The following is a 26,861-nucleotide window of genomic DNA, read 5'->3' as shown; positions in this document are numbered from 1 at the left end:
TCCCTCACCTCATTTTGTTATAGCAGATTTGGTCCGACAGACGTTTACGTGAAACCCAGAATTGATTGTACGTCAACAAACATGGCTTCACACATAACTGGAATTAGCTTAGCTCATCATAATCAGTACAACCCTCAAAAAAGTATTTTACACACATAATATGTGTCCATTACAATCTATGCAAGAATCAGAATGCATGATTTGTCAGCAGTATTTGAAAACATGAATAAAACAGTAAATTAATCAATAATTACCACACAAAACATTTTGTGATGGTGATGTATTGATACAAGTGGCGCGTGCCGGCAGTCAATCACATAACCTCTCACTCCCACTCTGAGACATTCAGTGTTGTTGTTTATGTATGTAGCTAGTGAGCTAAGCTGCAGCATTAGTAATGTCTTTCAAAAGGAGACAACTTACAAATGGGGAAATTCCAGAGATTTTTTAAATCAATTTTGACAATGAGTCTGGGTATGAAAGTCAGGAATCAGATTCTGACAGTGACAATGAGGAGCTGCCCCCAACCTTGTAGCCATTGAGAACCCTGAATCTGAGGACCCCTTGTTCACTGACGAAGTCCCAGGTCCCTTTGAAGATGCTGGTGGTGATGGAGGCAGACTGACAGTGGATGAAGTACAGGAGTTCTGTGGTAGCTTTCACCCCTCCTGGCCCTGCTGTTTGCTTTGATGAGTCCCAGTCTGGAGTGCAAAGCCCCTTTCCATTCCCCCTGAGGCAGTGCTTCAAGCTGTTACTGACAGAGAAGCTGTTGGGAGACATAGTAGAGGAGACCAATCGCTATGCCTTGGAGCTACAGGAGAAGAGAGAGCCAGGAGTGAGGGGAAAACTCACTAAATGGTTGGCAACCACAATTAGTGAAATGTATACCTTCCTGGTGACAGTCCTTCTCGTGGGAATAGTAAAGAAGAACTTCCTAAGAGAATACTGGAGCACAGATCCTATGTTTGTAACTCCCGTGTTTGCACACCGCTTCCTAGTTCTGCTGCGATGCCTGCATTTTGTCAACAATGCTAATGCCAACCTAAATGACCCGTTACACAAAATAGCAAATGTTCTTATCAGCCTGACATCAGCATTTGGTCGGGTCTTTGTGCAATAGAAGGACCTATGCATTGATGAGTCCCTGATGTTATGGAAGGGTAGGCTGGCGTTCCATCAATATATTCCCTCCAAAAGGCACAGGTTTGGGGTCAAGTTCTTTGTCATGTGCGACGTGAAGACAGGATTTGTCCAGGACATGGTCCACACATCATACAAAAGCTGAATGTGATGCGGGCACCAGATGGAAAATGTGAACACGTGTGTGCAGGTGCTGTTTTGACTGGAGACAGGCAAATTTCTGTAGACTTGATTTGCAGAAACAATTGGTGCTTAGGGAAGTTTGTCCGGGTCAGTAATGCCCAAAAAGTTATTGTCCACAAAGGTGAAATGGCCTACTTTTATGTGAATTAATAAGGAGGTGGAACACACCTCAATTCAAACGGTTGTTAAAAAATAAAGACGTGTTCGAAAATAATTTGAAATTGCGAAGTTGAAACAGTCTATAAATAAAAACAGGCAGCGTGCCTTGGTTTGAGGGCAGGGCGGATGAACTGTCCTGTTGCGTAACCATCACATTTTGGAACAGTGAGCGCATTATGACATCACGTGCATAAAAGAGATATTGGAGATATTCAGAACTCCAGTATGAACAGGTCAACAAAAACACTTTCATAATTTTTCATATTTCATACACAACGGGGAGGATGGAGACTTCGTACATGTAGTGTGTATACTTTTCAAGTTACAGTATTATCTCAAAATAACAACCAAAATTACATTAGTATTCTTTAGATCGCCTCTGACCATTCCCCACATTCTATGTTAGAAATATTGTTACAGTATTTGCTTTAGAACGTGTTAGAGTTTCGGCGGGAAATGTCTGTGAAAACAAAGGCACATTCCTGTGTGATTTTGGAGAGGGAGATAGCTGAAACTTCTAATCCCTGATTTTACAATAGGGTGTGAACTGTCAACCCCCCACCAGCTTCCTCCTCCCCCTCTGTGTGTGAGAGAGGGTCTGGCCGAAGTCATCCACTGAAAAGCTAATCCAACCCATCTGGATCCTCACAGTACAGTCATTACACACCCTTTGCCTTGATGACAGCTTTGCACACTCTTGGCATTCTCTCAACCAGCTTCATAAGGTAGTCAACTGAAATGCATTTAAATTAATAGGTGTGCCTTCTTAAAAGTTAATATGTGGGATTTCTTTCCTTCTTAATGCGAGCCTATCAGTTGTGTTGCGACAAGGTAGGGTTGGTATACAGAAGATATCCCTATCTGGTAAAAGACCAAGTCCATATTATGGCAAGAACAGCTCAAATAAGCAAAGAGAAACGACAGTCCATCATTACTTTAAGACATGAAGGTCAGTCAATCCGGAAAATCCAGAAATTTTCTTCAATTGCAGCCACAAAAACCATCAAGCGCTATGATGAAACTGGCTCTCATGAGGACTGCCACAGGAAAGGAAGACCCAGAGTTACCTCTGCTGCAGAGGATACGCTGATTAGAGTTACCAGAGTTCAAGTAACAGACGCATCACTGTTCAGAGGAGACTGCGTGAATCAGACCTTCAGGCTCAGACTGCTGCAAAGAAACCACTAATAAAAAGGACACCAATAAGAAGAAGAGACTTGCTTTGGCCAAGAAACACAAGCAATCGACATAAGACCGGTGGAAATCTGTCCTTTGGTCTGATGAGTCCAAATTTGAGATTTTTGGTTCCAACCGCCGTGTCTTTGTGAGACGCAGAGTAGGTGAACGGATGATCTCCGCATGTGTGGTTCCCACCATGAAGCATGGAGGAGGAGGTGTGATAGTGTGGGGGTGCTTTGCTGTTGACACTGTCTGTGATTGATTTAGAATTCAAGGCACACTTACCCAGCATGGCTATCACAGCATTCTGCAGTGATATGCCATCCCATCTGGTTTGCACTTAGTGGGGCTATCATTTGTTTTTCAACAGGACAGTGACCTAACGTACTTCCAGGCTGTGTAAGGGCTATTTTACCAATAAGTAGAGTGATGGAGTGCTGCAACAGATGACCAGGCCTCCACAATCACCGGACCTCAACCCAATTGAGATGGTTTGGGATGAGTTGGACTGCAGAGTGAAGGAAAAGTAGCCAACAAGTGGTCAGCATATGTGAGAACTGCTTCAAGATATTTGGAAAAGATAATAAGATAATGCTAAGAGTGTACAAAGCTGTCATCAAGGCAAAGGGTGGCTACTTTGAAGAATCTAAAACCTAAAATATATTTTGATTTGGTTAACACTTTTTTGGTTACTACATGATTCCATATACCGGTATGTTATTTCATAGTTTTAATGTCTTCACTATTATTCTACAAAAGAGTAAAAATAAAGAATAACCCTTGAATGAGTAGGTGTGTCCAACCTTTTGACTGGCACTATATATATATATTTTTAAACATTCCATTTAATTTAAAACCTTACTTCAATTTGCTGCCAAATCTAATTTCACACTAACATTTCACACTAACAAATAAGGTATTCAAGGACAATGAAGCAGAAATGTTTTTAGGTCAAAGACAAACACCAGAGTCACTTTGTTACCATATGTTCCTCTATGAGTCGTTCTGTCAAGTAGCGTATAATTGATTTGGTCACTGGTCTTCAGGTACAGTATGTCTTCATGAGGATTAGGACAGTATTATGAGAAAGTCTAACGTAATGTGTTGCAGGGTGCAACGATTCTTTTGTCATCTTTTGAGGGGCAGCATTTAATCTGTACAAAATTATTCAATTCCCACTCCTTGGAGAAGGCAATAGCAGAGATATGGTTGAGTGCACTGATTTATCACGGTGGAGGGGATTTGACTATCCACAAGGCTTAAGCTTTTGCAATTTTAAAAGATAAACAGATGTACACACAACAAACTCTCACAGGCTAGAATGACACATGCCTTCTCCTCATGATCTGCCAACATGTCTCCATTAAAACTATAATCCCCCTTTCTCTCTCTTCTCAGCCCTTGAACTCCCTCAAGTCAGATGAGGCCGGCCCAAAACAGGGGCCTACATTCCAGGATGGCCAGCGGCGGGTGGACTATGTTCTCACATATCATATCCAGAAACCCCAGAGTTTTCGTCGCAAGACATCCCACTTCGGGGATTACCGCATCCTCAGGAGCCTGCGCCGCAGTCTGAGCATGATGAGAGGTCGGGACACGCCACCACCCAAAGAAGACCCTGAGGTTGCTGCCCACAAGCATCGCCTCGACTACCATGAGGATGACAAGCGCTTCCGCCAGACTGAGTTTGAGGATAACCTTCGAGAGATGGGCCTGGAGCTAGAGAAGGATGAGGGGGTGAGTTCGTGGCTTTGGACTGTGTTTTCCCCACATGTTTGAAAACCTCAACAGTAGAACATCTCAAAGTCTTTTTGGAATAACCTAGCAATTAGACTGCCTAACCTAACTGATGCAAAAAAACATTTATCAACCTATTTTGTAGTAGACTGGCGTAATATTCAATCCCTGGTGTGGTTGTGCATTTAGACTAGATGCTTGCTTGTAGCTGCCTTCTTTCACATCTTGGCAATCAGTGTTCAGATATTGTCTTTGATGTCATGTTGTTCCATTGAACGCAACTTAATTCTCCATTCCTCCTTATATTGACTGGTTGACATTTGTCCACCTATTGTTCATGTAGCGATTGTATCATGTATCTTCTTCATACCGGAACAAAGCACATTGAACTTCCTCTTCCGTTAAGGGTTTACTGTGATCAGATATGATTTTTCAAATCTACAATTGACCTGCATTCGTCACATTATTGATCTTTATCAAATGAACAGCTTTCATCAAATATATATCTGATAAGAAAGGACAGCACGTGCAATAGATTTTCCCTACAATGGGAGTAATTCTTTTCAGCCTTACAAGCAAAAAGAGGCCTAATGTCATAGGTTATTATATACACTAGGGAGTGGCTATTGACCCATTAATCATTACTCATTCATCATAAATCGTTACATTGATCAAGACCCAAGATACATTGGCTGCGGACCAAACACTTAAAAGACACACCCTATCCACTCAGTCCTTAAATTAAGTGGACACTTCTGATGATGTATCATGGCGTCTGACGAGTATACACTTGCAGGGCAAGGGGCGAGAGAGGAAGGAATTATTTTTAAATGGACCACCTTTGGCTGGAAATTCATCACTTGTTCATCCTGTGATGATTGTGTTTTCAGCCACCGGTAGCTTGTGGGTACTTTATATGTGCTACAGTCAATTATGAGTGCATGTCTACTTACAATTGAAGTCGGAAGTTTACATACACCTTAGCCAAATATATTTAAACTCAGTTTTTCACAATTCCTGATATTTAATGCAAGTAAAAATTCCCTGTTTTAGGTCAGTTAGTATCACCACTTTATTTTTAAGAATGTGAAATAATAGTAGAGATAATGATTTATTTCAGCTTTCATTTCTTTCATCACATTCCCAGTAGGTCAGAAGGTTACATACACTCAATCAGTATTTGGTAGCATTGCCTTTAAATTGTTTAACTTGGGTCAAACGTTTCGGGTAGCCTTCCACAAGCTTCCCACAATAAGTTGGGTGAATTTTGTCCCATTCCTCCTGACAAAGCTGGTGTAACTGAATCCGGTTTGTAGGCCTCCTTGCTCGCACACGCTTTTTCAGTTCTGCCAACAAATTTTCTATAGGATTGAGGTCAGGGCTTTGTGATGGCCACTCCAATATCTTGACTTTGTTATCCTTAAGCCATTTTGCCACAACTTGGAAGTATGCTTGGGGTCATTGTCCATTTGGAAGACTCATTTGCGACCAAGCTTTAACTTCCTGACTGATGTCTTGAGATGTTGCCTCAATATATCCACATAATTTTCCTGCCTCATGATGCCATCTATTTTGTGAAGTGCACCAGTCCCTCCTGCAGCAAAGCACCCCCACAACATGATGCTGCCACCCCCGTGCTTCACGGTTGGGATGATGTTCTTCGGCTTGCAAGCTTAATCTTTTTCCTCCAAACATAAAGATGGTCATTATGGCCAAACAGTTCTATTTTTGTTTCATCAGACCAGAGGACATATCTCCAAAAAAGTATGATCTTTGTCCCCATGTGCAGTTGCAAACCGTTGTCTGGCTTTTTTTATGGCGGTTTTGGAGCAGTGGCTTCTTCCTTGCTGAGCGGCCTTTCAGGTTATGTCGATATAGGACTCGTTTTACTGTGGATATAAATAATCTTGTACCTGTTTCCTCCAGCATCTTCACAAGGTCCTTTGCTGTTGTTCTGGAATTGATTTGCACTTTTCACACCAAAGTACGTTCATCTCTAGGAGACAGGACGCGTCTCCTTCCTGAGCGGTATGACGGCTGCGTGGTCCCATGGTGTTTATACTTGCGTACTATTGTTTGTACAGATGAACTTGGTACCTTCTTGGCGTTTGGAAATTGCTCCCAAGGATTAACCAGACTTGTGGTCTACAAAAAATTTTTTTAGGTCTTGGCTGATTTCTTTGGATTTTTCCATGATGTCAAGCAAAGAGGCACTGAGTTTGAAAGTAGGCCTTGAAATACATCCACAGGTACACTTCCAATTGACTCGAATGATGTCAATTAGCATATCAGAAGCTTCTAAAGCCATGACATAATTTTTGGGAATTTTACAAGCTGTTTAAAGGCACAGTCAACTTAGTGTATGTAAACTTCTGACCCACTGGAATTGTGATACAGTGAATTATAAGTGAAATAATCTGTCTGTAAACAATTGTTGGAAAAATGACTTGTGTCATGCACAAAGTAGATGTCCTAACCGACTTGCCAAAACTATAGTTTGTTAATTTAACAAGAAATTTGTGGAGTGATTGAAAAATGAGTTTTAATGACTCCAACCTAAGTGTATATAAACTTCCGACTTCAACTGTATATTAAATAATTCATTATTAATATATGCCTACTGTATGATGGCTAGTAAATTAATTAGCTAACTAACGTTAGCCTGCCTAGCTGGAACTTCCAAAAGTCAATAATCCAGAGAGGGTGTAAAGTACAGGACAGCAGGCGGGCTCAGGGTCAGGTCAGGCAGAGGTCGGTAATCCAGAGTAGTGGGGCAAAAGTACAGGATGACAGGCAGGCTCAGAGTCAGGGCTGGCAGAATGGTCAGAACTAGACAACTAGACAACAGGAGCAGGAAAACAGGTAGGAGCAGGGAAAACAAAACGCTGGTAGGTTCTATGAACAAAACGAACTGGCAACAGACAAAAAGAGAACACAGGTATAAATACACAGGGGATAATGGGGAAGATGAGCGAAACAGATCAGGGCGTGACATATGTGGAGTTTAAGGCCCCGGAGTGAACATAATTGTACACTCGCAAAGCCGACTAAAAACGAGGGCTGAGGGGTTTACGTTGCAAACCTCCCTTGCTTGGCTAATCATTTGGACGGCCCTCCAAGATGACGACGGGGATTCACCAAAGGGCACAAGGCGATGGTAAGTGTACGAGGGTGTGTCTTAAGTGTTTGGACCGCAGCCATTGTGTCTCCCATTCAGATTGAAATATCTACAGTATACAGGATAAAACATATTTGGGATTTAAACACTATGGGAAACTGCCCTGTATGAAAGAGTAATGGTAAGGCCTAGTTCCTAAACACTCCATTTGCAAACCACTACTGAAACCATTTAAGTAAAGATTTGACATGTGTTTACTGTTCTTTTATCGGTGACATGTGTTTTGTAATGTCTGTTACGTGACATTTTGCAGAAAAATGGTAGGAGGCATGTGGTTCTGTGGGAGTTGGGTTCCTATTGCATGCTTGAAGAGGTCTCTTACCATTTAGTGATTGTTGCTCACATGGGTTGAAGTTTTGTTTTGAGTGATATTAAGGCAAATTCAAAAGGATTTGATACTTATTGACAACATCTGTATGCTTTGTTGATGAGTAAGTCGGAAAAACCCTCCCTGTTTTATTTTATTAATTTACTTTGTCCATGAATGAGGGTTGTTTGTGGATAATCGAACCAAAGCTCCAAAATAGAATTGGCAGGATCTGTTCTGCTTGATATTGCTGTGAAAAGTGTAGTCTGCCACAGTGTTCTCAACAGACAGGGCCAGGACCCTGAAGTGGGCTGGGAGGTGTGAGGATGTAGGTCGGGAGCATATGAGAGGGACTTACATAACCACTGTTGTTTTTGATAGAGGAGATTGTGGAGAGAGAACTTTTATCCTGTATATATTAGACTATGAGACATTGCTTTCTATTCAAGTGGATACAGCCGTTGGCTGACTCAAATCGACAACAATCCTTGCTATTGTCAGTTGCAATGCTGCAGTAGCATTGCTGTGCTTTACCTTGGAGAGACTGATTAGTCCTTAGAGATGTGACATTAGCTTCATTCTAGGGACACATATATCACGCAGATAAAACAGGGGAAACTTATTTCATCGCACATTAAAATATCCATGAAAAACTTTTGCCTTGTTATTATTATTTTATTCAACAACACATGCTCTGTTTTCCAGAACAAAATCCCAGGAATTGGCTTCCTGAAGATCCATGCTCCCTGGAATGTGCTCTGTCGGGAGGCAGAATTCATGAAGCTCAAGATGCCCACCAAAAAGGTATGGCCTGCCTTTAGATGGATCACTGTAGATCACTGGTCAGTTTCTATGGGAAGGCAGCTCCCGCTCAGGCCAGTCAAAGTTCTTCCCTCTCTTAGCACCCCAATGTGAGAACACGCTTTCCCCTAAAGTCAGGACAGCGAAGTCCCTGCACGGCTTCTGAAAGGTCTAAAACCCTATCTCCTATCTCTACCTTAAATAACTCTCACAGCGCCCCAACGCCACCCCTCCCCCCCAAAAAAAAAAGAAAAAGGGGACTTGTCTTTTTCTACTAGCACTGACGTTGCTGATAAACACATTGTTGAGGGAACATGTCCTTGATACGATTGTGATGGGTTGTTGTCTCACCTAGCTATCATAAGATGAAGGCACAAATCGTAAGTCGCTCTGGATAAGAGTGCCTGTTAAATGACTAAATTGTTAAAACAAACAAGTAAAATGAAACTGATAGCCTTTCATGCACTCATTTCTCAACATGTTTTCTTCCTGTTTCCCCTTTCCCTTCAGGTGTACGAGGTCAAACAGGGAAGTGATGTGGTGGAGAGGATCAATCTGTTCATCCGCAAAGCGACTGCACCACTTCATCCTAAAGTGGAGCCGAATAGAGCCCAAAATGTGAAGCATCTCTCCCACCCTTTCTCCAGGGAAAAGCAGCACCTGTGAGTATAGTAGTAGCACTGAGACCTGTGGCATTGCTTCAGGGGTTTAGTCTCATCATTGAACATTAAATACATTCTGACAAGTGATAAATGATGCAGAGCTCAAAGGTTAATGGGTATACTTCCAGTACTATGCATGTGAGAAATTCAAAGTGGCTTGAAATGTTTATTGCAATCAGAAAGAAATGTATTTTCAATGCAAGACATGGGTACAATGCCACAGTATAGCTATTTAAATCATTACAGCACAGGTTGTGGCGTTACTAACACTAGATCCGCTAAAGCAGTCATTTTGACTGCTCATAAGTTTTAAAACAATTATTACTCTGCCATTTTTTCCGTTTTGCCCGCCTCTGTCCTTGACATTTTTCCTAAATAGGTCTATATAACACACTGCCGTTGTTGGAATCTCAATATGGCAAACAGAACTGGAGTTATATACGAGGACATGCCATTTAAAAAAATAAATAATTGTGGGAGTACATAGTGTACATAGTGAGCGCGTGCGTAATTTACAATGGCAAGAAGACCAAGATGAATGGATGCACATGTTGCCTTAGCGGTGCTACAAGATCCGAATGAAAATTACTCAGATGGCGGGGAAGAAATGAATCATGATGATTATTCTTCGGATTCTGAGCCTCAGCCTGAATAACCTACACCTTCTAGGCTTAAGTGCAGAAAGAAAGCCAGAATGGTGGGAACTACGTAGGTTCCCCCGCCACCACCAAATGGAACAGTGAGAGAGGAGAGCAGAAGGGATGGCACCATTTAGATTGAACTTGCCAATGACACTGCTCCATGGAGATTATCAACACCAAATGTCATTACAGAGTAAGGACACTTCCTGGGATCTGTCTGTTGATGAACTGGAAGTGTTCATTTTAATCCGGTATGTCTGTAGAGTATTTGGTGAAAAGAGCGTGTGTGTGTGTGTGTATGGAGAGCTTTTGGTCAGACTTGAATGGGATACGTTTATTTCGAGAAAACTTGTCACGGGATTGCTTCAGAGAGATCCATTTTGATGACAAAGATACAAACAAATTCCCCATGGTATCCAGCGAATAAATAATTGACTATTTTTCACTACTGTCATATCGACACTTCTTATAATGCCATTATTGCATATGTGCTGATTTTCACTATTTATCGAGCACACTTATAATGATGTTTAGGCTACTGATGTTTTCATCATTAGAGTGTGAGTCTTGCTGACTGCGCGCCTTGGTGGTTGGGGTACTACTTTTGTGTGTGTGTGTGTGTGGGGGGGGTAATTATAAAAGGAAGCTGTTAGCGTGTTCAATGGACGTACTGTATGCTTTCTGTTTCATAGCTGTAACAAAGGCACTCCACTAAACACCTGAATGTTTGTGTTTTTTAAAGTAATTTTCCTTACATACTGTATAGCCTACACTAACATAAACTAATGAAAATGCAATTGCTATTTGAAATAAAATAATGAGTATTCTGTCACCTTAGACCTTCATAAACACAACCAAATGATACTTTTTGCGATGGCATATATGAAATATGAATTACACTGTAAGAATGTCACAGTCAAAATGACTGCTCATTTGCTTGAAGGGGGGTCCCACAAGGCCCAGCAGTTTTAGTGTTAAAGATTGTAATTAGTGAGCTGGATGCTTTTATGTGCAGAATATGTGATTATGTATGAATGATACAGGCTGCTACCTGTAATTATTCATCTCAGTAGGTGCGTTTCCCCATAATGTGATATGGCTGAGCTGAAATAAATGGAATTTAAATGGTTCTTCTACCCCCGCAGTCTTCACCAGTCTCGAGCTCTTTGTCATTTTTGACATGGTTAATGGTCCCACTGTGCCATGACGGTAATAATGTAGAGGTGCAATCAACAGGCCCAAAATCAACAGGCCCAAAATCAACGGATACAAAAATCTGAACAAAGATGTTGTTTGGAAGAGATCCACTCTGCGATTCAAAATTATTTTTAAACAGAGACCTATCTGATGTTCAAGGAATAATTCATCCGCATTTGGATGTTAGAATATTATGTATTGTAAAAAGCACAGTGTTTGAATGTGTTTCGAGCGAGGCTAGTAAACAAGCTGGATTTGATTCAAGAGAGTGGGCATAGAGGTTACAGGCTATTTTGAGCTCCTGACTCTCAATGAACACTGTGTAGGCCAGGCTGCTGACTAACCCTAGCTACCAATACATGTTGCAACCATATTCTCCTTGTAACCACCTTGTATTGTTTGTCTGGTCTAACTAATGACAGCACGTGTGTGGGACATCTTGGCCAGAAAAGAAGAAAAAACATCGCTGTCCACGTACCTACAAATCTGATATGACATGTCTGAACGGAACACAGACATAGTTTCCCCTGGTTGAGTACATGGCTCTTTAAATAAACCACTGACAGAAAGCTCCTCTGTCTTCTGCATTAACAGGTTTGATCTCTCAGACAGAGAGTCTTTCTTCGACAGCAAAACCAGGGCCTCGATAGTAAGTACTATAGATCTGCTTGAATGATGGGCAAGTCAATAAAAAGCACCTCACACCACAAGTAAACGCATTTGTTTTGTTCATGTGATTTACTTTTCATTGGATTCTTTTTCAATCAGCGGATGTTGCTCCCAGTGGAGATGGTGTAGAACTTTACCGCTCAACAGAAACATCAATACTGAGCTAAAATGACTTTGGAGATAGCCATGAAGTTTGAAAACAACTTGCCCATCAATGCATTATGAGTGGTTCATTAATGGCCAGGAGCTGAGGTCCATTTCTGAACAAATTCATTGCACAAGACAGAATTTCTGCCCTATTTGGATGTGATTATTACCTGAGATCATCTTAATACATTGCGGAAGTATTATTATTATTTTTAAACATTTATGTTATTTACCCATTTAGGTTTATGAAGTGTTGAAACGTACAAGATGCATTAAAGCCAAATACACCATGGGTAAGCCGAGCCATGTCCCCTCTCTCTTGTGGATATTACAATGAATTTGTTTCCTTTAGGGTTGTAAATTACACCTGTCTTGTCTTTCTAGACACCACTAGTATCCTGTAGTAGAATATTACTGCTATTGTGTGCCTTCTGTTTGATAGTCAAATTTGGAATCTCTTGAAAATGACGTTTACAGGAATCACCAGTCTCCTTGGCAATGGTGTGTACAGTGCTGCGTACCCTCTTCACGATGTGGGTATATTACTACACATATTATCAATACCCATGCAAAGCCAAGCGCTCTGTGACCAGACAACACTCATTGTGTCATTACGTGTCTTGCAGGGGGATGTTGACGGCATGGGACCGGAGGCCAATGACAGGAAGGTGAGACAAGCAAATCATCGGTCATGTCAATATGCAATCAATGAAATCACCAACTGATCCATTATTTTGTGTCACTGTTAGCGATTATCACAAACCATTTTATTGTGAGGACAGGAAAGTGCCGTCGATAGTGACAGAGCATATTGAAAAGGTTCAAGCACAGAATTCAAATACTGTCTAAACGCAAGCCCTCAGCAACGATGGAGAGGAAAAGACCCATTTGGCTTAGAGAATAATTACACTGTATTGAAAGTGTCACCACGGCAACAGGCTTAATCCCTTTCCACCATCCTCAAGCATTGTACGACAACCAGTCTGGTCGAATCTAAGCTATTTAAGCCCAGAGCAAAGAAATTCTAAAGAATATCGAAGTTGCCGTTATGGCAGTGGTATGTTTTTTCCCACCCATCTTCTGTAGTCCGTGCACAGAGCAAAATGAGTGCTCTCTCACAGAAATGACTTATGTCCTTGAGATGATGGCATGATCACATTTTAGAGGTGATGTTGTTATGACTTGTTCCATGGTTTGTTGTTTTTCCAGTCCTGTGTTACGCTGGTCTATGATGAGTCACAGGCATCACTAATTTGTCTTGCAAAGTGGGAGCTCAGTTTGGGAACAGACAGGGCCATTGGGGTGGAGGATGGTAACCTACTGAAGCTCGGTTTGATGCTGTGCCATTGGGACTACAGTTCACTGTTCAGTAAAACACTTTTTTTTTGTGAGACTCTGATGGCATGACCCCTGTGTGCCCATTTCCCTGCCTGAGAGCGATGGCACTTTATTAGTGAAACCTCATGTCTGACAGGCAGAGGAGTACAACATGAGACCAACAGTGAAATGTACTTATATAATTTCATGTAGATGCATGCTAGCGACTTCTGAGTAGCAATATAAGAGTCATCTAAATAACATTTGATGCTCAAGGATGATCTTGACCTGTCAGACAACGCAGACCACAGCACCCTGTCCCTACATGCTGATCCTGGGCCCGGTTTCATAAAACATCTTAAGCGGTTCCCTTAAGTACAAACGTCCAGAGAGGACAAAAATAATTCCCTCGTTATCGAGATCACAACTTATTTATCTTATGATCATGACATAAAAGTTGTTTTGTCAAGATCTCGAGATAAACTCTATAAATAGGAGTGGACGTAAAGATGATAGATTGTCAGTGTGACTGAGGCGGCAGAGTCCACAGTGGATCAGCGCATGCGTTTTTATTGATTGCTACACTAAGGGATGGTACGTTTCATGCTAACATCATGCTTTCATTTGTGTTTGGAGATCATTATCAGATTTTAAGTTAGAATGTTAGCAAGCTAAATATTCCTTACCTTGAGCTAAGGACTTCTGAAATCGTGGGGCATTCAAGCCCAGAATGATGCTTGACAGGCAGCACTGTCTCCCAGACTGAGTGCCACCCCAAAGACCATAGCCAATCGCATGCAAGCAACAACGTGGCTAACTTGGCTAGTCTTGTGAGCAAGCAAGCTAGTAGTCCTGTTAGCTAGCTAGTATCTCAGGCTCTGTAGTAGTCACATTATTATTTTTTTGTTTTGTTTGTTTATTACCCACTTTTTCTCCCCAATTCCGATTTTGTCTCATTGCTGCAACTCCCCAATGGACTCGGAGACGAAGGTCGAGTCATGCGTTCTCGCGCCAAACCGTGCTTCTTAACACCCGCACCAATGTGTTGGAGGAAACACAGTTCAACTGGCGACCAAGGTCAGCCTGCAGGCTCCCGGCCCACCACAAGGAGTCGCTAGAGCGTGATGAGCCAAGGAAAGCCCCTCCGGCCAAACCCTCCCCCAACCCTGATGATGCTGGGCCAATTGTGCGCTGCCTTATGGGACTTCCAATCACGGCCGGTTGTGACACATCCCGGGATGGAACCCGGGTCTGTAGTGACGCCTCTAGCACTACAGTGCCTCTAGCATTGTCTTAGACCACTGTACCACTCGGGAGGCCCAGTAACATTATTTCTGACACCTTTATCAGAATCCCACAGTTCTTCCATTTTTACTTAATGAGAATAGTATACATTATTATGCATAATTTAGAAAATGCCACCAGAGGGGGTCAGAGTTTAACATGTTAATCAGTTTGTCCCCTGCGGGATAGTTGAGCTGATGTAGGCTAATGTGATTAGCAGGAGGTTGTAAGTAACAAGAACATTTCCCAGAACATAGACATATCTGATATTGGCAGAAATCTTAAATTCTTGTTAATCTTACTGTGTTGACCAATCTACAGTAGCCATTACAGTAGAAGAATACCATGCTATTGTTTGAGGAGAATGCACAGTTATGAACTTGAAAATGTATTAATAAACCAATTAGGCACATTTGGGGCAGTCTTGAGACACAATTTTGAACAGAAATGCAATGGTTCATTGGATCAGTAAAAATAACTTTGCACATACACTCCTGCCATCTAGTGGGAAAAATCTAAATTGCCCCTGGACTGGCATAATACATTATGACCTTTCTCTTGCATTTCAAAGATGATGGTACAAAAAAATACCAAAAAATTCATGTTTTTTTCTTTGTATTATCTTCTACCAGATCAAATGTGTTATAATCTCCTATAGTAATTTAACATTTCAACAAACTTCAAAGTGTTTACTTTAAAATGGTATCAAGAATATGCATCTCTTTGCTTCAGGTCCTGATTTGGGTATGTCTTTTTTTTTTAAAGGGGCGGATCCTTAAGAGGTTTTAAAATGTGTTCTGCAACTGACTAAAGTTAAGGAAACTTTAAGGGAAAATAAACTTAAGGGGTTTTATGCAACCGGCCCCTGGACCTTAATGGCACTGATTCTGTGTCACGGCTGACTAGGTGTGTAGATTGGAATCAGGCGCCGAGAGCAGAGAGTTCCAGGGGAAAGATGCACTTTATTCCGACACCAAAAGTAAATGCCCAAACACACAGGACACAAAATACTGACCAACCCAAAACACAGGGTAACACGGTCCGGAGCACAAACAACACCAACGACACAAACGTGAACACCAAAATAATCCCGCACAACAAAGGTTGCGGGTTCCACACGCTAAATAGGGAAGCGAATCAAGAACACACAAAATAGGAACAGGTGTAACTAATGAGACAAAACTAACCGAAAGGAAAAAGGGATCGGTGGCGGCGCCAAATTCGGCGGGAGTCGTGACATTCTGTGTACAGATGTACTCAATCACACAGACATAATGTACTTTGCCTTTGGCAAAACTCAGGCTGCCATTATAGCATTGAGATCACAGCGCAGCTGTGACTAGTAACGGCCATGCAATATTTCATAAGGGCTTTGTGATGGGACTGACCGTTTCCTATCAGCATTTTTTAAATGCATAATCTGCATGATGAATTTCAATCATCTATGAGCCCAAACCGACTTGTCCTCTGTTTTATAATGAGTCTCGGAAGTAAGATAAGAAGCTAGATTAAATAGTAATTAAATTAAATTTTGTTTTCCATCACGGATTTGCCTCTAAGTATTTTGTTTAATTAAAGATGTTGTTTTACCCATTATTGTCTTGTCAGATCTTGTATGATGAATGGGCAAGCTACAGTGTCTTCTACAAGTACCAACCAATTGGGTTAATCAGGTGAGAGAATCCTGCTCTAAATTCTAGGACATGACAATGCAGAGAGTACATACTGCACTCTATTGTAGCAATCAAACAGACAAAGCATTATATCATGTGCTTGAGTTAATGTTAGTTAATCACCATATCTGAATTGATTCCTGATGTATGTACTCAGTGCTGCTTCCCTTCCTCTCCTGCAGGAAGTACTTTGGGGAGAAGATTGGCCTGTACTTTGCCTGGCTGGGGGTTTACACCCAGATGCTGATCCCTGCTGCCATAGTGGGGGCCATAGTGTTCCTGTACGGCTGTGCCACTGTGGACAATGACATTCCCAGGTACACTGACCTCCCACAACTACAATTAAACCCACAACTACGAACAACGTCACTTATAACTACACGTACAACTACACCAACATGTTTAGATTTCTAATGGCATGGAAGCACTAGTGAGGGTTTATCAAAAACCCAAGAGTTGCTAAACACTGTGTTGTGACAGTTGCCTCGTACAGATATGCCGTAATGTTTTGTTATTGCTTTTCATTTTGAGTCTGTGCGTTAATGGTATTTCAAGTAAATGCTGCATACAGCAAACACGGTTGTTTTTCAATATTTTGTTTATCATTTAACATGATTGTGTTTCGATCTCTTGCCTGGTTATAAGGCTCTGAGATTAAATAGGCCATTATGTCGTGCTCCTATTGCACAGCAATACTGTAGCCTACCCATACTGTCATAGGCTGCCTGTCTATTAAATGAGCGATGGAATGGTAGCCTAATATGTGTTGTGTAGCAGTAAATAAATGCGATGTGATTTTCTTACCAACGGCAAATGCATCCATTTTATCATTAGACCTGTGTTGTTATTAGCCTACCATTATTATAATTACTGTTCATCAACCACCTCCATTTCCCCAAATTACAATATTTGCTTGCAATACTGCTGATTAACCACTAGAAGTTGTGCATACGCATGGTCTGAGATTTGCGTGGAGATACGCACACACTTTCCCGTCAAATTCAAAATTGGATAAATAACAACCTTTGCGGGAACTGGCGGTATGCAAGGATTAGTCTTTTTTGTGCACTACTACATTCGTTCATTTCTCGTTGCTGTTGGACTCTATAGCCTCTAAAACTGGTAACTGAGTTAATGCTGGTCATTATGGTTAGATCTCTTTTACTGATCTCTTTTACATTTTACAAATGTTCTTCTCCCACGCGCAGCATGGAGATTTGTGATCCGAGAAACAACATCACCATGTGCCCACTGTGTGACCGCGCTTGCAGCTACTGGAAGCTGAAGACCGCATGCGGCACGGCCAGGGCCAGCCATCTCTTTGACAACCCAGCCACCGTCTTCTTCTCCATCTTCATGGCCCTCTGGGGTGAGCCATCCCTCCCATGTTCTCTCTCTCTCATCTTCTGCCAATAAAACAATGCCATCTGCTACAGACCACAGGACCAGGCAGAGTCCTGCAGGGCAACCTGGTCTCAGAGCCAACCTACTATTCTTTTTTACTTAAAATAACCATCTGTCTTATGTAACCATACCAAACAAAACATATAATACTACTTTGAGTGTCCTGGATTTACATTTACTATGTTACGTCTAGTCTATGAGACCAGGCTGTGCAGGGCCACGGGAGACCAGTGTCAGTTGCCATTAGAAGACGGCCTTTTGAGTTAAAATTGTGGTAAAGGTTCGGATTGTAGGTTCCTATATTAAGAGGAGATAAGATCATAACCTGTTTGAGTTTCAGAGATGTTGATCTTTTGGACTATATTTTGACGTTTAAACCCTGGTCCATTCACTTTGCCCTGTCTTTCTCGTACTGTAGTCATTAAGCAGTCCCTCCAGGATTTTGTGGTGATTTTAAAAAATAAAATAAAATAAAAAACTTGTGGGCAAAAATGCCTGATTATACTGCGGCAATTATAATATTGTTCATTGCATTATGCAATGATTTTGTCCAATTTGTCACAAATAGGCTGATGAAGGAAAAAGTTTGACGTGCGGCTTGTTTGAACCATGTTATGTGGTAAATGTGCCGTGATTGGTTGACATTGCGAGTCCTCTTTGTTATGCAGGGATCTGTCAGTTCTAATGCAATAAAACTGAAATTATTTGACTGTTTTATGTGGTAATATTGCAGTCAAATTCGCAAGCTCTTGCATAATAGTCTCGAAAACCAAACCTTAGGCAGTGACTAGACCTAGGGTCTGGTTTCAATGTTGGACTATTTTGGCATATACAGTAGCAGGGGTATTCAACCAGGGATCCGTGGAGGTACTGCAGGGGATCTGCATTTTTCTCCCAGTGTATCGCTAGCAACAACAGAATAAAGGAATTTTGAATTACATAAGTACAGGAGAAACGAGGAGAATCTCTTCTTTCTAATGATTTCAACTTTATTGCTAAACTGCTAATTGTGAGCAAATTAAACTCATTGGAGCAAATTACACTCACTGGTGTATCTGACAGACTTTAACCCCCCCTCGAATAGGCTACAGTGTGGCTAGTGCCACTGGCTCCTGGTAGTGGATATGTATTTTTGCCAACACATGGCTAACCTTTGTTTAAACAGCTGCTCTTAGGAGTTTTCAGTTACCTTTCTAGCTAATGGGCTATGCTAGTTTACACTTTCTCTTCCAATTATGTTGGGAGGTCAAAATAATAAAAAACTCTACCAAATCTATTCATTTTAATATGTTGCCATATTATTACATTTTTGCTAACGTATGATGAGGGTCCCTGGCCCGCCGGTTTGCCTGGGAGGGGATCCCTGGGCATAGGGGAACTACAACCTTTCCGACGTCAGTCGTCACACTTTAATAAAACACAAAATAGTAGCCAGCAAGATGGAGATCAGAGGTTCTTTTTAATGATTGCATTTCACAAGTGGCTAGTTTGCATCAATTACCTTTACTAAAAACCACTGCAAAGGTTTTGCCTTCAAACTTTTGTTTCGAATCACGACGTTCTGACTTGTCTGCCTCGTGATTTGTTGGGAGAGTTTTCCGTCTGAATAGGACCCACCCTGGATAGAGTAGTGATGTACGCAGAGACATAGGTCCTCTATGCCAAAAGAGTCCATCACTGAAACCAGACCCTGGACACTGTTGCCTTGTGTCTGGTTTCCCGAGACTACGCATAATAAGATGGCTATTGTTGATTTTGCTAAACAAATTTTGATTGCAAAATCCTGGAGGGACTGATTTTAAGGATGAGTTGTGTTTTGTTTCCCAGCTGCCATGTTCATGGAGCACTGGAAGAGAAGGCAAATGAGACTAAATTACATCTGGGATTTGACTGGCTTTGAAGAGGAAGAGGTGAGCCTATGCCCTTGTTTTGGAACCTGTTTGGCCAATTTGGACAAGAACATCTGATACAATAAACATTGAAAAATGATTTCTCCTCTTAATCATGTTTTTTATGTTTTATATTATGGTGGTTCCTGAAGCAGATGCACAAGGTTTGAAATTGATTTTATTTATTTATGAACTTCATTTTCTAGCAGCTTTCTCTGCAGATGCTGTTACTCAATATTAACCAACTTCCCCCAACAAGGTTTATATCACTCTCCTTCACTCTAACACTCTTATCTATTTCAGAAAGAATTCATGGTATGTTACCTGTAAAAAAAAGAATAAGGCATTGTTTATATGACCCCCTATCAAACAGTCCCTTATTTGCCACTTTGAGGGGTGGGAGTAGCCTAATGGCGATCTGGCCACCAACTTTCAAAGTTTACTCGCCACGTGGACAGGATACAACAGGTGTAAAACAGTACAGTGAAACGCTGAGTTGTGAGCTCTTTCCCAACAGTGTAGTGATGAAAGTAATAACATAGATAAAATATCGAATAAAACTCAAGAAATAGGAGATAAGATCAAGACAATACCGCAACATTGACTAGGTCTTGAGGCAGAATTGAATGTACCACGTTTATTACCCCCACCCCTCACTCACACACTCACTCACTCACTCACTCACTCACTCACTCACTCACTCACTCACACACTAAGGTGCTTCTTAACATCCCCTGTCCTCATCTTTTTTTAACATTTAGGCACTAGGCAGCACCTCCTGATGGTAGCAATTGTTTCCCTTATACCTGCCTTACCACCAGGGTATCTGGTAAACTGTGCTTCATGGCTGACTGCTGTGGTTCTCCTTTGGCTCTTTGCATGTCAGTGATGGTTTAAAAAAAAGACACTTGCTTTACCTTCTCTGTTTCTGTCTGCTCACACAGATATGGGCTTGCTTCTGTTTAATATGAAATGACTGCAATGACTGTTTAGGTTTACTGGTAGATGGGGGTAAGGTTGTTAAGTAGACAGGCAAGATAATTAATATAACCTGTAGAGGTATTCTAATAGGTGTCCTTATCAGAATGAGGGTAAAGTAAACGTTTCCAACTGCATGAATGCCAAACCCATTTTGTAAAACCTGCATCCCCTCTAACAGACACAGTACTCCTAACATTGTTCTGTCACGCATTTCCTCCTGTATGCTAGAAATGTTGGTGGTGTCCCCCACCGCACTGAGCTGAAACACTTAGCAGATGACAATAGTTTTCTATGTGGGTGTTGCTATGTACTTGACAACTGGTAAAAACACCATTTGACCTGGATGATGTCAGTTCCTCCATCTTGAGGAAAATGTGTTGATACCGCTAAGGTGATATCGCTGGATGTTGATTCATGGGTATCTGTCCCCGCAGGGCCACCATAGGGCTGAGTATGAGATCCAAGTCATGCAGAAGACCCTGAAGAAACAGGATATGTCTCCCAAGGTTAGCCTTTTCCTATGCCTCTTGGTGGGCTGTTCAACAACACACTATCAATATTATTCAATGATTTATTTATTCTATGTATGCGTCCGTGCATAGAATAAATCAACGATTGAAGATTATGCACGTGTTCAGTGTTTCTCTGTCTATTATTTTACTGCATCAAGTGTCTGGTGCGCTTGATTTATAGTGTCAGAGGTGGGGACTGGAACCATCATAGTAGAAGCACACAGACTGCTTCTCCCTTCTCTCTATCCTCTGGGCGACATTTCCCTTTCGCAAACACACATGGCATTTGTCGCCTCCACTTTTTGTTCTCGCGTGAACTCCGCCATTGTAAAGTTATCAACGTACTCCACATGCACGTCTCAACTTCTCCTAGGCTGTAAAATATAGTGTATCCTGGAGTTGTCCACAACCCATACCCCCTCCCTCAGATATAGCTATCAACTCTTTTATTAGTCTTGGATGCTCTGCAGTCTATCGTAAGATGAACAGCCTTTGCTGTCTCTATGTACGGCTGCATAACAACCGTTAGCACATGTTGGATATCAACACATGCCAGGGTGGTTGTTTATGTCTGGCTTTCTCTGTTTAGCAGCAAAACTGCAGCTCAGGCATGTCAGCTCCTTTCTCATCAGACCTCGAAGGGGTCATTACTTTCCCTTGCTCCTCTGGAAACAGGGTCTGATGTCGCTGACCCTCTTTTTTTAATACACATTACACATTTGACTGCACAGTTTCGTGTCCGGGAGCTCCCATTATGTGTGCTTGATTGGAGCGACGTCAGTCCGCTCGGGGCGAGAGTCCCTCAGACTTGTTTGAAAATGGCTGCGTCAGCGTAAGCAATCACTGCTGAGGTCACGATCGCTGTCAGATAGATACTACTGCTTGTTTGCTCCTTTATGTTTGTTCTTATTTCTCACTTGATTATGTATTAATTACTCTGTTTCAGGAAAAAAAAGTGAAACTGACATGTACAGACCGTGCACCAGCATATATGACAGGACTTTTCACTATGCTTATTATGGTAAGTTGATGTGCCCAGGGCCCACATGGCTTGTTAGTCTCTGGTATTAGATACAGGGACGTCACTAGTCTAGCAATTGAAAGCAATGCAGATCTTCTGCAGACACACACACACACAAATTAGGCCTACGTGTAACTGCCAGAATAGTGGAAACACTTGAGTAAATGAGGGATACAAAATATATTGAAAGCAGATGCTTCCTCACAGATGTGATTTCTGAGTTAATTAAGCAGTTGTAACGATTTTCATTGGTGGAAGAAGGAGTAGACCAAAGCGCAGCGTGGTACGTGTTCATGATACCTTTAATAAACTGAACACTGAATACAAACGAACAAGAGAATAAAGGAAAACCGAAACAGTCCCTCCCGTATGGTGAAAACACTGAAACGGAAAATAACTACCCACAAACACAGGTGGGAACAGGCTACCTAAGTATGGTTCTCAGAGACAATGATAGACAGCTGCCTCTGATTGGGAATCATACCAGGCGAAACACAGAAATACAGAACATAGAACAAAACCATAGAATGCACACCCCAACTCACGCCCTGACCAAACCAAAAATAGAGACATAAAACGTAGACCCCACTCCACCTTAGTCTTGGCCCACTCTGGAGTGGCGACCCTCGCCGCCGACCTCGGACTGGGGACCCTTACCGCGGGCCCCGAATAGGAGAGAGACTCTGGTGGCGCCGGAGTGAAAGGCGGCTCCGGAGTGACGGGTGGCTCCGGAGTGACGGGCGGCTCTGGCGGCTCCGGACTGACGGGCGGCTCTGGCAGCTCCGGACTGACGGGCGGCTCTGGCAGCTCCGGACAGATGGGCGGCTTTGGCAGCTCCGGACAGACAGGAGTGAAGGGCGGCTCTGGCAGCTCCAGACAGACGGGCGGCTCTGGCAGCTCCTGACTGACGGGCGGCTCAGGCAGCTCCTGACTGACGGGCGGCTTTGGAAGCTCCTGACAGACGGGAGGCTCCGGCAGCTCCTGACTGACGGGTGGCTCCGGCAGCTCCGGACTGACGGGCGGCTCTGGCAGCTCCGGACAGACGGGCGGCTCTGGCGGCTCCGGACAGACGGGCGGCTCTGGCAGCTCCGGACAGACGGGCGGCTTTGGCAGCGCCGGACAGACGGGAGTGAAGGGCGGCTCTGGCAGCTCCAGACTGATGGGCGGCTCTGGCAGCTCCTGACTGACGGGCGGCTCAGGCAGCTCCTGACTGACGGGCGGCTCCGGCAGCTCCTGACTGACGGGCGGCTCCGGCAGCTCCTGACTGACGGGGGGCTCCGGCAGTTCCTGACTGACGGACGGATCCGGCAGCTCCTGACAGACAGGAGGGAGAACCTGGAGGGAGGAGACGGAGAGACAGCCTGGGTAGACCTACAGGAGGCCTGGCGCGTGGAGGGGGCACCGAATGGACTGGGCCGTGGAGGCGCACTGGAGGTCGAGCAACGAGCCTGCACAACCTGTCCTGGCTGGATACCCCCTGTAGCCCGGCAAGTGCGGCGGGTTGGAACAGACCGCACTGGGCTGTGCTGGCGAACCGGGGACACCGTGCGTATGGCTGGTGCCATATCACCCGGGCCGAGGAGACGCATTGGAGACCAGATGCGCTGAGCCGGCTTCATCCCTCCTGGCTCGATGCCCACTCTAGCCCGGCCGATTCACGGAGCTGCATAACACGGTGCCTGCCCGGTCACTCTCTCGCCTCGGTAAGCACAGCGAGTTGGCTCAGGTCTCCTACCTGACTTTGCCAATCTCCCTGTGTGCCTCCCCCCAAGAAAATAGAGACATAAAAAAGGAACTAAGGTCAGGACGTGACAGCAATCCCATTATGCTTAGGGTCATGTATTATTTTGGCTACCATAGCTATGCCCCCATAGTATGACAATTCCCTCATCCACAGGGCACGAGTGGTCACAATGGTTTGTTGATCATGAAAACGATGTATGCCATGGCCGTCTCAGTCACCAGAACTCAACCCGATTAAACATTTATGGGAGATTCTGGGGCATAAATATGTGTTAATTTATTAAAAATTAAAAACTGATATCACATTTACATAAGTATTCAGACCCTTTACTCAGTACTTTGTTGAAGCACCTTAGGCAGCGATTACAGCCTCGAGTCCATTGGGTATGAAGCTACAAGCTTGGAACCCTGTATTTGGGGTGTTTCTCCCATTCCTCTTTACAGATCCTCTCAAGCTCTGTCAGGTTGGATGGGGAGCGTTGCTGCACAGATATTTTTAGGTCTTTCCAGAGATGTTGGATTGGGTTCAAGTCCGGGCTCTGGCTGGGCCACTCAAGGACATTCAGAGACTTGTCCCAATGCCACTCCTGCGTTAATCTTGGCTGAGTGCTTAGGGTCCTTGTCCTGTTGGAAGGTGAACATTCGCCTCAGTCTGAGGTCCTGAACTCTCTGAAGCAGGTTTTCATCAAGGATATCTCTGTACTTTGCTCTGTTCATCTTTGCCTTGACCCTGACTAGTTTCCCAGTCCCTGCAGCAGAAAAACATCCCCACAGCATGATGCTGCCACCACCATGCTTCACCATAGGGATAGTGTCAGGTTTCCTCCAGACGTGACGCTTGGCATTCAGGCCAATGAGTTGAATCTTGGCTTCATCAGACCAAAGAATCTTGTTTCTCATGGTCTGAGATCCTTTAGGTGCCGTTTGGCAAACTCCAAGCGGGCAGTCATGTGCATTTTAATGAGGTCTGGCCGCTCTACCAAATAGGCCTAATTAGTGGAGTGCTGCAGAAATGGTTGTCTTTCTGGAAGGTTGTCCCATCTCCACAGAGGAACTCTAGAGCTCTGTCAGAGTGACCATCTGGTTCTTGGTCACCTCCCTGACCAAGGCCCTTTTCCCCCGATTATTCGGTTTGTCCGGGCTGCCAGCTCTAGGAAGAATCTTGGTGGTTCCAAACTTCTTCCATTTAAGAATTATGGAGGCCAATGTGTTCTTGGGACCTTCAATGCTTCAGAAATGTTTTGGTACCCTTTCCCAGATCTGTGCCTCGACACAATCCTGTCTCGGAGCTCTATGGACAATTCCTTCGACCTCGTGGCTTGGTTTTTGCTCAGACATGCACTGTCAACTGTGGGACCTTATATAGACAGGTGTGTGCCTTTCCAAATCATGTCCAATTAATAAAAATGTTCATCAGGTGGAATCCAATTAAGTTGTAGAAACATCTCAAGGATGATCAATGGAAACAGGATGCAGCTGAGCTCAATTTCTAGTCTCATAGCAAAGGTTCTAAATACTTTCAAAATCTCTCAACCTGTTTTCACTTTGTCATTGTGAGATATTGTGTGCAGATTGCTGAGGATTTTTATTTATTTAATCCATTTTAGAATAAGGCTGTAACGTAGAAAAGTCAAAGGATCTGAATATTTTCCGAAGGCACTGTAATGAATTAAATGTATTTTCGTGTCAAATCTCCAGTTGGCAACCCATGCCTTATTGGATTAATTGACTCATTAACAAACATTACAATAATTCACTGTGATAATTCAGTAATAATTCTTTAGTATTTCACAGATTGAAAGCTGAAAAAAATATGATCCACAATCTGCTCTGGACAAGTCCAGTCCTGGAGTGTCTTGACAAAATGAAACAAAATTATTTAGGCTGACATCATCCAGTGTCCAGAAAAATGAATTTGAATGGTATGCAAATACGTGCATATTTAATTAGATATATAATTTGCATATTCTAACACAATATTTCAGAAACATTGTAATACAAAAATGTATTTTATTTGTGTTTACATTCAACTGGTAAAAGTTGATTTGTAAAATGATTAAGATAAAATATATATACCTTATCAGGGTGTGGTGCTGGTCTTAAACAGCTCATGAACTCGAAGTTTGTGTTCTCTTGTCTCCTCTGCAGGTTGGTGTGACCTTTGCCGTAGTGTTCGGGGTCATCCTGTACAGAATCTCCATCAAGGCGGCCTTACACATGAGCTCCAATCCCACGGCTCGCACCAACATCCGGGCAACTGTCAAGGGCACCGCTGCAGTCATCAACCTGGTGATTATCATCATCATGGATGAGGTCTACGGTGCCTTAGCTCGCTGGCTCACTCTTCTTGGTTAGTCCCTCAACTATGACCAGGATGCTGTGATCACACAACTGTACCATGTTAGCAAAGCTCACCCTGTGTATTAGACCCTGCAGTCTATCTATAACTACCTTTCTCAACTACTTTTCGGTGTCGGCTACAAAAGCTACAGTTCTGGATTATAACCACCTTGATCACTGAATCCTCTTCAATTTTGTATCAATCAGGTGATATAAACTCATTTTGTTTTGTATTCTCAGAGGTGCCAAAGACTGACAAGAGTTTTGAGGAGAGGCTGATAATCAAGACCTTTGTTCTGAAGTTTGCCAACGCCTTCTCCCCCATCGTCTACCTGGCTTTCTTCAGGGGCAGGTTGAACTCTCTTCTACTCTATTTGGCTAATAAGCTTCTCCACAACTCAAACATCTTAGCAGATATCCGCCGTTGATACACTTTCACCATAAAACCTGATTATGTTTAATCATTTGTTTTTTTTATTGTGATTTACACCTCTTTAAGGATAGTGGCCAATGAATGTTACCTTTTTTCAACCTGTACGTCCACAGAATGGTTGGGCGTCCTGGGGACTATGTGTATGTTATCGGGTCATACAGGATGGAGGAGGTAATCAACTGTATTCATCTTTGTTTATCTTTAATAAACATTGACCAGAATGCCGTTAAATGTTGACCAAAATAAGTCCAAATGCTTCATGAT

The 26,861-nt window shown here is 42.8% G+C and overlaps 1 protein-coding gene across 1 annotated transcript in view; it reads left to right on the top strand.

Moving 5' to 3' along the window:
• The first annotated feature begins 2,425 nt into the window (after positions 1–2,425).
• The window catches only part of LOC115113506 (anoctamin-1-like), a 36,963-nt gene continuing 12,527 nt past the window's right edge, over positions 2,426–26,861 (top strand). The window contains exons 1-17 of the mRNA XM_065012561.1: positions 2,426–2,431; positions 4,060–4,398; positions 8,589–8,687; positions 9,195–9,346; positions 11,779–11,833; positions 12,242–12,293; positions 12,478–12,533; positions 12,627–12,668; positions 16,210–16,274; positions 16,457–16,591; positions 17,483–17,643; positions 19,506–19,588; positions 20,983–21,054; positions 22,007–22,081; positions 25,973–26,174; positions 26,405–26,516; positions 26,711–26,768. Of these exons, the coding sequence (XP_064868633.1) occupies positions 2,426–2,431; positions 4,060–4,398; positions 8,589–8,687; positions 9,195–9,346; positions 11,779–11,833; positions 12,242–12,293; positions 12,478–12,533; positions 12,627–12,668; positions 16,210–16,274; positions 16,457–16,591; positions 17,483–17,643; positions 19,506–19,588; positions 20,983–21,054; positions 22,007–22,081; positions 25,973–26,174; positions 26,405–26,516; positions 26,711–26,768 (1,764 nt within the window). The remainder of the gene's footprint in view (positions 2,432–4,059; positions 4,399–8,588; positions 8,688–9,194; positions 9,347–11,778; positions 11,834–12,241; positions 12,294–12,477; positions 12,534–12,626; positions 12,669–16,209; positions 16,275–16,456; positions 16,592–17,482; positions 17,644–19,505; positions 19,589–20,982; positions 21,055–22,006; positions 22,082–25,972; positions 26,175–26,404; positions 26,517–26,710; positions 26,769–26,861) is intronic.

This window comes from Oncorhynchus nerka, linkage group LG28 (genome assembly GCF_034236695.1).
Source record: "Oncorhynchus nerka isolate Pitt River linkage group LG28, Oner_Uvic_2.0, whole genome shotgun sequence".
Classification (NCBI taxonomy): domain Eukaryota; kingdom Metazoa; phylum Chordata; class Actinopteri; order Salmoniformes; family Salmonidae; genus Oncorhynchus; species Oncorhynchus nerka.
Note: the sequence above shows the minus strand (reverse complement) of the source record. Positions and strands in the feature narration are given on the sequence as shown.